The following is a 13417-nucleotide window of genomic DNA, read 5'->3' as shown; positions in this document are numbered from 1 at the left end:
CTGTCGCTGCCACGGAGGGCATAGACAACCACCCTTGAAATATTTCTGGTACCTGTGTTCAATACGATCAGTTTGTTGCTGCGGAGGGCATAAAATTCACTAAATTCTTATATCCAATTATACAGTACAGCAGAACAGTCAGTATATGTAACAACAATATATCAAAAGTTGTACACACTTCTTTTGGAGGATGTAGGTATATGGTATCTACTTCCGTCTGTCTAAATGACTGTATACTTGTTAACCGCTTACTAACCCCCGTGGATCCAAGGTCTAATAGTGGGATAGATTAGTATGCCAATCTCTTAGGTGTCACCTTTTGATATTCCAGAGAAGGGTAAGTGAGGGTGTAGAATAGTATAAGAAAAAGGTCGGTACTTATGTATTATCTGGGCTCCCATGTTAAATGCACCCCATTTTTTCATACCCCTACTATCCAAATACGCATGGAGTTGATTTTATATAGTGTGGCGAGCGCAGCGAGCCACCGTGCCCGAAGCGTGGCGAGCGCAGCGAGCCCCGCGAGGGGATGCGGTCTCATAAGAAAAATGGGAGCCCAGATATTACATAAGTACCAAAAGGTCTAAAGATCCTTAGGGGTTATGGTGAGGTACTCCCAGACCGACTTTATATACCCGAGCAAAAAAGGTTGTGGGGCCTGGTATTGACGTCAAGGTCTCCCTCTCAGTCAGGCAGGTCCCTCGTCCAATGGTCCAGCTGCCACCTTAGTGGGCTTTTATGGGTATTGTGGGGGAATACCTCCCCCTGGGGTTCTCAGGGAAAGTGCAGCTGGCTCAGCGGGCCCTTTGGTGACAGGCGGCTGCTGCCCAGCTTTGTATACCTCTCTGTCAGGGTGGAATTAATACATAGTTTTCTGAAGAGGTCTCCCTTCTTCAGAAGGTGCTTTCAACACCACTGACTGGCTGCCACCCGTACTGTCCGGGAGGGCCCTTAGGGTATGGCGGGTGAGCGGGCCTGTGTGCACATAAAGGGGATTCCTAGCTGTATGGCCAGAAAGGAGGGGGTACTGCTATCCAGTAATATCCCTATGCCCTCCTGTGTAGAGATACTCAAACACAGGGTGGTTTTTAGGGATATATTGTGGGTGAGTGGCCCCCGAAGCAAGGAGAAACCCCGGAGGGGCTAAGAAATGATGTTGGGTCGTATGCTGCTGTCCTCCACATGTAACTGAGTACAGAGGTGGAGGGTGAGCGATACTGAAGAATTCCGACGGAAGAGATAAGTGGGTAAAAGGAAATGGGTATAGGTAGTGGTCCCTGTGTCGACAGGGGCTGTAGGAAAAGACAGGGTGTGACACCTGGAGTTGGGTGACTACTCCCACTGAGGCTGTGACTATGGATCCCAGAGGTGAGCCAAGAAAGGGGGGTACTAGGTGGCCTGGTGGTTGGCATGTACTTGCTGTGCTATTTGGTCGGCACCTGCTGCACGCAAGACTATTGACATGCCGGCCATATGAAGGTACCTTTAGGCGCGCTGCTGCGCCTGTAATCTCCTGCGCTGCTTGTCGTGTCCCCGTCACTGGCTAACTCTCTGTGGGCGTCTGTGCGGTCGGGACACCGCTACTGCCCGCCGTGGGCACCGGTAGCCAAGTCCCGTCTACTCAGTGTGCGGGTGGGTCCGTAAGACGCTGCTGGCTGTTACTGCTGCTGTGTGGAGGCGCGCTGTAAGGGCGTCACTCCAACTAAACTTTAAATCAGCTAAGAGTGCCCCAACAAAGAGAGAGTCTTTTCTCTTTCCCCTCCAGTAACCTATCTTACTCTCTAGGGTGCACCTCCACTACAAAAATTATTCTATAGTAGGGAGCCTATTTCTCCCTTTAATCCTACCTGCTATTGTGGATCCATATATTTCTTTCTTGCTATCCGAACATCATTAATCACTTGTGCACCGGTCTCCATCCCCTCCCCTTTTCCCCTAAAAGTACATGTTATTCAACATAGTCCACTGATGCTCTCTTCCTTTGTTTCTAACATTTATGTACTGTACCTTTATATTATTAGATGGTGTGTTTACCCTGTCGCTTTTTAACCGGTTTTGCAATTGTGCCCCCATGGTTGTGTGGGTAGATGACGTAACAGTCATGCTAATGCACGGAGCGAGTGCTGGGCCGCTGTCACTCTTAGCGTACACACATGTGTACTATGCGTTGCTTAGCAACCACGCTGCAGCACGCAGCGATGGCTGACGTCATCTTCCTGCACCTGGATGTGGGCTGCATACCGGCAATACACATGGATGGTGAGGTAAAAATGTTGGTAAGTGTTTCTATGTCTGTTGTATTCCTCAAACATCACCTTGATGTGATTGAAACATAATGGGGGAAATTTACTAAGATGTGAGTTGTATTTCACATGGGATGTTGCTATGGGCAACCAATCAGAAACGACTTATTTTTTTAGCACCTTCTAGAAGATAATATATAGTGGGGGAAATTTACTAAGATGTGTATTCTACTTCACATGTGATGTTGCTATGTTGCTATGGGCAACCAATCAGTATCTACTTATTTATTTAGCACCCTCTAGAAGATATTAGGCAGGATCTGATTGGTTGCCCATAGCAACATCACATGTGAAGTAGAATACACATCTTAGTAAATTTCCCCCAATATGTCTAGTGTCCATGGGTGACATTCTATGCTCTGCGCTAAATGCGCATGTTTAATTCGCACACTATATCGCCGCAAATCGCATTTTTCTAACTCGCACTTTTCAGTCCAAATTCGATTATTTAATGTGATGCGCATTTGAGGCTGAAAAGTGCGAAGAGTTGCGATTTGCGGCGAATTTTAGTCTTAAAAAAGTGCGATTTTTAGTCCGAAAAAAGTGTGATTTTTAGTGCGAAAAAAGTGCGATTTTTAGTCCGAAAAACGCGCCATTTCTTCCGCTGGTCATGTGCAAGTTTTGGACCAACCGGAGTGTGATTTACAAACCTGTCTCCGCATGACTAAGAACCCCCAAACCTATTGGCCCACCTATGTCCCCTCCATTATGCATCACACCCCCTATATAAAGGGCCATTGGCGCCATTTCACTCTTTGATAGGAAGTAAGGAGCATGGAGAGGAGCAGTGGAAGCGTTTGTGCAGGAAGAGGAGTTGGTGGCAGAGGAACCAGTGGCAGAGGGAGCACTGGCAGAGGGAGCACTGGCAGAGGGAGCACTGGCAGAGGGAGCACTGGCAGCAGCCAGACAAGTGGGAGAGGCAGCAGTGTGGCAGGCAGCATGGCCACAGCAAGGCCAGCCTCAGCTCAGACCCTGGCCGTCCAGCCCCAGCAGGAGGAGGTGGAGGATCCGCTGGCATCCCCATCCTACAGCCAAGCCCTAGACCATACCCCACACCAGCTGCAGGAGGGCCACATGTCAGAGGTGGAGGAAGATGCTGGTGAGGAGGAGGAAGACACTGCCATGGAGGAGGAGGAGGGTGACATGGCTGGTGCAGAAAATGAGGAGGAGGAGGAGGAGGTGGTAGCTGGTCGCACCAAAAGTGGCCGCATGGTCAGGTTTTCCTATGAGGAAAATGTGGCACTTGTGAGGGCTATCATGCCAGTGTACGAGAGGCTGCTTGGCAAAAGCAACTACAAGACCACTGCCCAGCGCAAGCGCGCTATATGGAAGGACATCACCCAGGCGGTGAACGCTGTGAGTAATCACAAGCGCCTGGTGCGCAATGTGAAGAAGCGCTTCAACGATATCAAACGCCAGTTGAAGCATAAAATGGCCCTGGAGATGGAGGAGGCCACCAGGACTGGAGGAGGAAGCCCCACCACTGTCAGCTACAATGCGTATGAGGTGAAGCTGAAGCGCATCATCCCCCCTGAGGTCCTGCCTGGGATGCATGTGGCGGATACCGACAGGGCCCAAACGCCACCGCGAGCTGGTAAGTGTGACCCCATGCAAACTGTAACATACATGCCAATGTATTATACCTGTAATGTGCACTTGTATTGTTATGCTTTGTAAAGTGCTGCTGTGGAACTACATAGCCCAGCAAGGTCATGCACAAGAAAATGGCTGCTCCTGCTTTGAAATTGCTGATAATGCTGGCCCTTGTAGTTCCACAACTAATCTGATTGATTATGAGTGTACCATTCTTTGCAGCAGACTACCATCTATGTGTACAAAAACCCTGTGGTGTAATGGAGGTTTAGCTGGCATGCCTACATACCACCGAATATCCTATAGTTGTCATGTGTACACTAGTTTACTACTAAGTCTGAAATGAAAGATTTGCCTGAAAACTAAACAAAGGGTGGTCCAGATATAATGCTGCCCTTTTCTATTGGGTATTGTCCATTATTGTGAATTCACTGCATGTTTTCTGAAAATGCATATCCATTGCAAGGTCCATAATGCCTGGCCATCTTTCCTTGTACAGATTGTCCGTCCCGAAGTGCTGCAGCATCTAAGAGAAGAAGGCCCGTTGCTGCAGAATCTGCGGAAGCAGGTAAATGACTAAACAACACACCATTACACATACAGTACACACACCCATGTCACATCAACAATATCTCACACTACATTCTGCTCCTGCTGCTACATTGCAACGGAAATGAGTGTAATCTGAGCTAGGCATGTGACATATTAATAATGTCATTGTTGCATGCAGTATCGGGGTACATGTGTAAGTGCATAACACCCCTAGGTATGTGCGTCAGCCATCTATAGGCCTATGTAAAACAGTATAGAGGACAGTGTGGCCTATATATGCATGAGTACTTACCTCTTCTCTGTATCCACAGGTGCTATACAACTAGGGTCAAACCAAACAGATTCTTCAATACTGGTGCTAGACGAAATGGACATCATTCTTGATCCGGTCGACACCTTTGCGGCAGAGGAAGAAATGCCGGGCTCGTCCCAGAGTGATCTTCCCCCAAGTGGGGTGCCTCCCAACCCACCCCCAACCACCCAGCAACCCCATACACCAGCTACTGCTTCCCAAGTAGCTAACTCCTTGGTGAATTTCAAGGAGAAGCAGCTTGAATTCATGGCCTCCCAAAGCCTCCAAATCGGAAATATACAGGGGTACATGCGTGACACCTTCCTGCAGTTGCGCAAAATGGCACATAGTGTAAGGGTAGCTGTAGGCACTCAAGTGCGCATTGCCAACAGTCTTGACAGCCGTTTTGCAGAACTAACTTCTGCAATACGTGAGCAGAATAGCCATATTGGGAGCCTGGCCCAAACTCTTACAGCCCTAGCCCACACATGCACAGCGCAGACCAATGCCCTCCTAGCTATGCAGGCACAAATACAGCAGCAGCAGGAAGGCAATGTGGGAGGTGGCACTACCTCAACCCTCAGCAGTGTCTCCAGCACCCCAATAAGTGTCTCCCCCACTTCCCCACCCCGTCGTAGTGTGAGGACCCGTGGTGGGCTTAGTTCCGCCTCTAAAAGTGGTGTAGGGCTGCCTGATGCTGGCCGAAGGTAGCTGCTACATCAGTGTTTCTACATTAAAAAAGCCCAAATATCTGTCTACATGGCCCCACAGTTTGTATTTTGCACATGTTACATTGCAGAATGGTTTACAGCAAAACAAGTAAAATTTGCAAACCGCATTCCATTGTGTTTGTGTCTTTTTCTCTATATAAATTAATGTGTGATTTATAACATATTTTAATGGTATATGACTATGGGATTGCAGTAAAGTAGTGTGGTATAACTCCTTGGCTGGCAAAGGTTGTGGATGTACATTTACCAGCAGGCTCTGACACTCATGGTTTGGACTGTAATGGTTGTAGTGTGTCTGGGCATGCTGGAACATGTAGTTCCACAACACCAGTGAGCCATGTTTCACAGAAAACTTAATTGTTACATGTACCAAGAGTACTTAGAAGGTAGATATCAGCAAGGGATAGGTCAGCACCACCATGTGCATCTGTTGTGGACTGGTGTTAGGTTAAATATGGGTGGAAAGCGGTGGTACTGGTCAATAATTTGATAATGAGTACACTTCCAACACTGGTACATTTTGGAGTACAGGCCACATGTGCTTACCAGAAAAGCTACGCCTGCTGATGTATGTCTGCAACAACTTCTTTATAGCAAGTAACAGTACAGTACAATTCTTAGACAAAGTGGCCTGTGATAGCACCAAGGCCCATGAGGTCACAGACTGAGGGCGAGATTCTATATAGCCGAGATGCGGTAAAAACCCCGTTTTCGGGGTTTCTACCGCATCTCTATATGCTATATTGTGCCTCCGCAGTGTCAGCGCTGCGGAGGGAATCGCCAGCAAAAGCTGGCGAATCCCTGCAGAAGCCTATGGGCTTCTTACCGCAGCGCTGTTTGAGGGATCCGTCACGGATCCCTCCCAGCGTGCCCTGCGGCCGGCGCCGGGGTCTGCGCATGCGCAGATGGACTCCCGGGTCACAGACCCGGAAGTCCAGTGCCGGCACCGCATCGCAAGTGACAGCTCTTATCGCAAGAGCTGTCCCTTGTGTTAATAACGGCATATGTTACAGCATATGCCGTTATTAAAAATGCGATGTCCGGCGAAGGGGGGCCGCGGATGTTATAACATCCCGCCCTGAGTGGAGGCTGTGGACAAATAGTAGAGGGCACACATTAATTAGTGCTGGACAGACACTACATAGTTGGCACCCACAAAATGGGCACAAGCATCTCTCACCTGCTCATATAACTCCGACAGGGTAATGGGGTTCAGCGTAACCATCCCCACAACCTGTTGGTCCGACAGGTAGTCCAGGTACAGGTGAGCACCATACATACGTGGGGTACCCAGTAGTGGGGGGGCAACCAGCATCTTTTGCCCACCTTCCTCCCTCCTGCGTTTGCCCTCCAATTGGGACACATCACAGATAAGCAATTTTAAAATAGTCATACAAATCTACATGAATTAAACCCTCACAGGTGTCCTTATTAATGTTGGGGTTAAGGTAGGGGGGTTTGGGATTGATAATGAAGGCACCTGTGTTGAAATTAACCATGTGCGCACTTGACCAAAATGAGGTGTGTGCAAATGCGCCAAACAGAACCAGGTCTGAAAAAAGTGCGATAAATAGACACCGCGAAAGTGCGATTTGCAAATGCGCATAGCATTAAATAAGCGGTTTGTATAGTTTTGCATTGGAAAACATCTGGATGCGATAAAAGTGCGAATTAATCTCGCACTTTTGTTCCGCATACCTTTACGCACAAAATATGCGATTTCTGTCCCTTAACGCATCACGTTAAATTGGCGATTTCGCAGAAAAATGCGATATCGCCATTTTGTGGTCTAAATAACGCCAAAAACAGAAAATCGCAGAGCATAGAATGTCACCCCATGTGTCTCCGAAACACTGCCATCTGTTGGCAGCAAGTGAAACTACATCTGCTAGCTTTCAAAGCATTTGCTTCCAGTGGGCTTACTAGTACACATTAGTACACATTTTAAGTACTTTCCTTTGAAAAATAATTATAAAAGGTAAATTATGCAGTGGTAATTGTTATTTGGAGCGCCTCTGCTACCAATGATAAATACAGCCACAGTTATCTGTCAAGGATTGTGGTTATTCTGCAAACGACCAGCAGAGGTCACCCCTGATAGAAACTGGTGACGGGGAAAATGTTTGCTACATTTGCTGGGAAAAACCTGCATGTGTGACAGGCAAGGAGGAGAGCAGAGAAACCACTGGCAGTGAGAGACCAGGGGCCTGGAAGAAGTGGGATTATCAGAATCCATGCAGTATACTCGGTCACTTTATAGCATGTTTCGCGACACCCCCCCCCCCCCTCCCGATTTTTGCAAACTTTGTAATACCCATTACATATAAAGCCACATGCCGTAATGCCAATTACACATAAGGCCACACATGATGCCCATTACATACTATATAACAAACTTTGAGTGATCCACAATTGGCCCCAAAGACAGGAACAAAACTTTTGCGTACATCATATAAATACAATTATAATGTTGACATGAGAACGCCAACACAGTCTGAATGTCATAATGTTTTTTCTACAAGTCAATAGAAAGAATGTCAACCATATTATCTGACCCAGAATAACCAGATTCCTAATTTATTTATTTATTAACAGTTTCTTAAATAGCGCACACATGTTCCGCAGCGCTTTACAGAGAATAGTTGAACATTCACATCAGTCCCTGCCCCAGTGGAGCTTACAATCTATATTCCCTACCACATGTACACGCACACACAGACATTCTAGGGTTAATTTGTTGGGAGCCAATTAGCCTACCAGTATATTTTTGGATTGTGGGAGGAAATCGGAGCAATATACAAACTCCGCACAGTTAGAGCCATGGTGGGAATCAATATGTTCATAGTGTAAACATGCATAAAGTCAACATTACAGTGATGATATTCCGAATGTCACAATATAACTGTATATCAACATTTCAACTGTTCCAAAAGATATTCTCCTCATTCTACATTTGGCCATAAATTTGTACACGTTTCCTCTGTGGAATTTGACTCCCAGTCCTACCCCACTTACTCCAAACCCAACACACAGCAAAATGGACTGACCACTTTACCCTAACTAATATACTATAAATTCAGAGAAATCTTAGTTTATAGCTAAAGGAACATTTACCCTGTATATTTGCTAACCACCGCTGTGTATCCCCCTTGTAACTACCACCACTACTGCTCATACTCATGGGTGTGGATCATTAGGTCACCAACATGTTGTTCAACAGTCATTAGGTCAACATGCATTTAGGTCAACATGAGTCTAGGTCAACATGGGTCCGCTCAACAGGGTCATTAGGTCGACAGGGTCATTAGGTCGACACAGTTTAGGTCGAAAGTCAAAATGTCGACGTGGGGTTTTTCACAGTTTTTTGTCCTGAATGTCGACACAGTCGGCATGGACACTGAAATGTAGAAATGCGTCCCCTCGCATGGCTCACTGTGCTTGCAATGCTTCGGGCACGGTGCCTCGTTCTGCTCGGCACACTATTTTTTTCTCCCACCACGCCCAGGGCCATCTTAACAGCAGTGTGGGGCCCTGGGCAAAGCAATGCACTAAGGCCCTTACCCATTCTCCCCTCCTAGGGGTGGGGGGTGCTATCAGCAGCAGCTTTGATGTCCCACAGGTGGCAGGGGGCTATCTTCCATTCAACATGTAGGACCTGGAGCAGTAACTTCTGCTAATTACTCCTTTACTGCATAAGTGGTGGGAGGATGAACACTAACATGTGGAAGGGGGCACTGAGCTCAGTGGCGGATTCAGGGGGGGGGCACCTGGGCACGTGCCCCCCCTGTCATTAATTTTGTAGATGAGGACCAGAGCTTTCCAACGAGCCCAGCCCCATGTCTCTAGCCCCCCGGGAACCGGAGATATCGCCTGGCAAAGCTGTAACATTTTTTCCCCATAGGATAATATGGGACCTGTCAATTCCGACCCCCACCCAGTTCCAACAGCTTCCAGTTCCCCCCCTGGCATCACAGGAGCTTGTGATTGATGTTATTCAATTCCAAATCGCTGGGCCTTCAATAGGATACCAGGATGGTCCATATCGGTCAATCAGTTCCAGAGATATAGCGTGTAAATCGATTTTTTTTATTTTTGAAATGTAATTTCATGGCTGTTCATGTTCTTTGAGGGCAGATTACTCTGGAACCAAACGTTCCAGTTTTACTGGACCAAAATCATTCAAAGCCAACTCAAAAGTTCTTCAATATGATACTTGTCTCATGTAAATGGGTCAGTTAGTTCCGAAGATATAGCCGGTTAAATGAGATAACTGGTTAAAGTGGGGGAGGGGTGGTTTTCTCTCCCCCTCACACCAGAAAATGCAGGGACTAGGCTGGTGTAAAAGGGGCCAACCTGGGAATGCATTTTCTGGTGTGAAATGGGTATTATTTCAAATAGCTGGGACCTGCAGTGCTCGGAATACAGACAGGCTCTGCCACTGTCAGTGGCTATCACTTCTGCCTGGCGGTGGCTGTCCCCCATTTACCACGAGCATGTATTCCCCGTTGGCAATGAGCATGTAATCCCACATGGCAACGAGCATGGAACCTCTGGCAATGAGCATGGAACCCTTGGCAATGAGCATATAGATAAGTAGCACTTACTGTATGTAGCATAATTTTTAATAGGCATTATGGTGTTTGGCATAATACATAATGGACATCATGCCGTGTAACTTAACGTGCAATGGACATTATGGTGTAAATGTTTAATGCGCGCCTTTGGTGGACAATGTCCCTGTTTATGAAGTTTATTGTGAATTTTGTCTTAATCTGTGTGGCATTATGTGAATTTTGTCTCAATCCGTGTGGCATTATGTGAATTTTGACTCAATCTGTGTGGCATTATGTGAATTTTGGCTCAATCCATGTGGCATTATGTGAATTTTGGCTCAATCCATATGGCATCTTATGAATTTGGCTCAATCCATATGGCATTTTATGAATTTGGCTCAATCCGTGTGGCAGTATGTGAATTTTGGCTCAATCCATATGGCATCTTATGAATTTGGATCAATCCGTGAGGCATTATGTGAATTTTGGCTCAATCCATTTGGCATTATGTGAATTTTGACACAATCCATGTGGCAGTATGTGAATTTTGACACAATTCATTTGGCATTATGTGAATTTTGGCTCAATCCATTTGGCATTATGTGAATTTTGGCTCAATCCGTGTGGCATTATGTGAATTTTGACACAATCCATGTGGCATGATGTGAATTTTGACACAATCCATGTGGCATTATGTGAATTTTGGCTCAATCCATTTGGCATTATGTGAATTTTGGCTCAATCCGTGTGGCATTATGTGAATTTTGACACAATCTATGTGGCATTATGTGAATTGTGACACAATCCATGTGGCATTATGTGAATTTTGGCTCAATCCATTTGGCATTATGTGAATTTTGGCTCAATCCGTGTGTTATTATGTAAATTTTGGCTCAATCCGTGTGGCATTATGTGAATTTTGACACAATCCGTGTGGCATTATGTGAATTTTGGCTCATTCCATTTGGCATCATGTGTAAGGGGCAAGTATAATGGGGTCTAGTATTTTGTTGCATAATGTGTAGAAGTTGTATATGGTGTTGTACACTACACTCAAGGACATGCCCCCTGTTGAGTGGCCACACCCCCTTTTCCAGAGCGCGCCTTCGGCGTGTGCACAACTACATCCTTCACTTTTGTTGCCATGGTGGGCCTGCGTACTTTAAATGCCAGGGCCTATTTTTAATCCCATTCCCACCCTCTCTCTGCCGCTCTCTTAGCATGTACACTGGCACCACTAACACTGGCCCTCCCCCACCTAAACCCTCTTTTATCATGGTGCCCCCACTGTCATTTTATCCTGGATCCGCCCCTGACTGAGCTGAATGAAGGGTCCCTTGTAAATGACTTCCAGGGAGGTAGGGGGTGTTTTACAGTATACGCAGAGGAGGGTTGGATAATGGAGTGGGCTTAATATTTGTAATTTTATCGCCATTATCTGTAAATAGATTTCTTAGCCTTCAATAGTATAAAAAACTAGAGTCCCAACTTTCAGGAGGTGCTGGGAACTTGGGGATCAGAGATCAGAAGCCAGAGCAATCCAATGACAAAAATATAAAACTGTACACCAGACGTTTGGAGCTGGAGCAGGGACCGGCTGCTGGAAGGCTGATATCTCTGGTTCTGGGCATGATAGAGACAAGCTGCTATTGTCAGAAAGGGGAGAGTCCCAGCTTTTGGAATATACTCTCAGAAAAAGTCAGAGAGAACCTGAGAAATATGACTGGAAATTGCAATTAACAGGTTGGATGTGGACTGCTGCTTTGAAGTTGGATATCTCCAGTTCCCCAGGGCCGAATTTTAAAATTCTGGTATCCCTGGAAAAAGGGGATCCTCAGCTATAAGACACCTGGGGCCCCTTGGCAAGTGCCCATTAAGCCCATACGAAAAGACAGCCCTGACCACGTCCTAGTGGTTGGTAGGGCATGAAATACCGCCTGTCGTTACATGTTGGCTCAGAAAAATGTAAAAACCCCATGTCGACCTTTTGACTGTTGACCTAACCCATGTCGACCTAATGACCCTGTTGACATAATGACTGTTGACCAACATGCTGGTGACCCAATGACTGTATCCCATACTCACCTAGAGCCAGGGACTGGTATTCGGTGCACCGGGTGCGCTGTCAGCCATAGAATCCTCTTCAACCACTTTGTGACCACTTTACTGCACCAGTGGTCACATAGCAGCACAAAAGGACCTAATGACCAGCAGTGCTCCTGGAGCACTGATCCCTGGGTGCAGGTGAGTGTGATTTTTTTTATTTTTTACCTTTATTTCTTTTTTTTTCTAGAGTGATCAGCCTGTGTGCACAGCAGACGCACACACAGCTGATCACACTGTCTGGGTCCCTGAACAGCTTTCTCAGCATATGGCAAGAGAAAGCTGTGCAGAAGGCCGGATTCGCAGTGAGCCCTGTTTGAGTACACCAACTCAGGATAGTGTTTTTATCACAGGGCTCACCAGATGGCTGGCAATGATGTGGGAGCGCACATCATCGCTCACTGCTGCCCCATACACACTGGATGGCTTTTGAGCTGAAAGTGTGGTACCCTGCCGCGGGTTCCACTAATGGAATTAGCGAGGATTAACCCACCAGCAGAGCAGGGGTTAATCTCTCGCAGAGCGCCGAGGCAGAGAGGCCGGAAGAGAAAGGTGAGAGGGGACCAGGGGGCGCGAGGAGGAAGCTGGCAGGGACGGAGGATCGGGGAGAGCAGAGTCGGGCAGAGGAGGGGTGAGAGAGGTCACCGAGAGGCGCGTGAACACCGCCCGGGGGTCCGGAGAGAGGCTGCGCCCGTAGGAGAGGAGCAGAGTGCGTCCCAGCGCCATCATCATCCCTGCAGCTGGTGGGTGGACACAGAGACGGCCTGGAGTCGCTGCAGCAGCGCGGCCAGTGTAGCCCGGCAAGACACGGCAATTGAAGGAGCTGTGTTCTCCCCACACGACCACCCACTAAACTGTGAGTCAGCCCCAGTGGCCCAAACCCCAGTGGTGCAGCACCCCCTCAGTGTCAGAAGGGAGAGAGTGCAGCCTGACCAGGCTAAGGCAAGTGAAAGAGAGGTAGGGGTAGTCCCCCACGAGAGGAGGTCCCCAGACCCGGAGATCTGCCCTACAGAAAATGTGAGTTTGGGACCTGGCGCCCTTAATAGTGCACCTGTGAAGTGCTCCATAGAGATAAGGGGAGACAGCAGTAGCCGGCCAAGTGAAGGGCCCAGTAAGGTGCTTAGAGTCTGGCCTAATTGTCACCAAGGGGGTGTCACCCCCCACTGTACCCCCAGCAGAGGATCAGTGGCCGGAGTTCACTGGCCTGCATCAGAAGGGATCCCCTGCCTTTCCCCAGCTTGGCCGTATAGCCCATTCAGAAAGAACCCATTGCACCTCACTTCAGTGCTT

The 13417-nt window shown here is 47.5% G+C and overlaps 1 protein-coding gene across 1 annotated transcript; it reads left to right on the top strand.

Annotated features, from left to right (window-relative positions):
• Window positions 1–2952: 2952 nt before the first annotated feature.
• On the top strand, window positions 2953–5568 carry LOC146009098 (uncharacterized). Its single transcript, XM_083149153.1, has 2 exons — window positions 2953–4464; window positions 4760–5568. The coding sequence occupies exon 1, from the start codon at window positions 3078–3080 to the stop codon at window positions 3978–3980; it is 903 nt and encodes a 300-aa protein (XP_083005279.1). The 5' UTR covers window positions 2953–3077; the 3' UTR covers window positions 3981–4464; window positions 4760–5568.
• Window positions 5569–13417: the final 7849 nt, after the last annotated feature.

The sequence above is a fragment of the Crinia signifera genome, chromosome 6 (genome assembly GCF_055691185.1).
Source record: "Crinia signifera chromosome 6, ASM5569118v1, whole genome shotgun sequence".
Lineage (NCBI taxonomy): Eukaryota > Metazoa > Chordata > Amphibia > Anura > Myobatrachidae > Crinia > Crinia signifera.
This window is presented reverse-complemented; position numbering and strand designations above follow the sequence as displayed.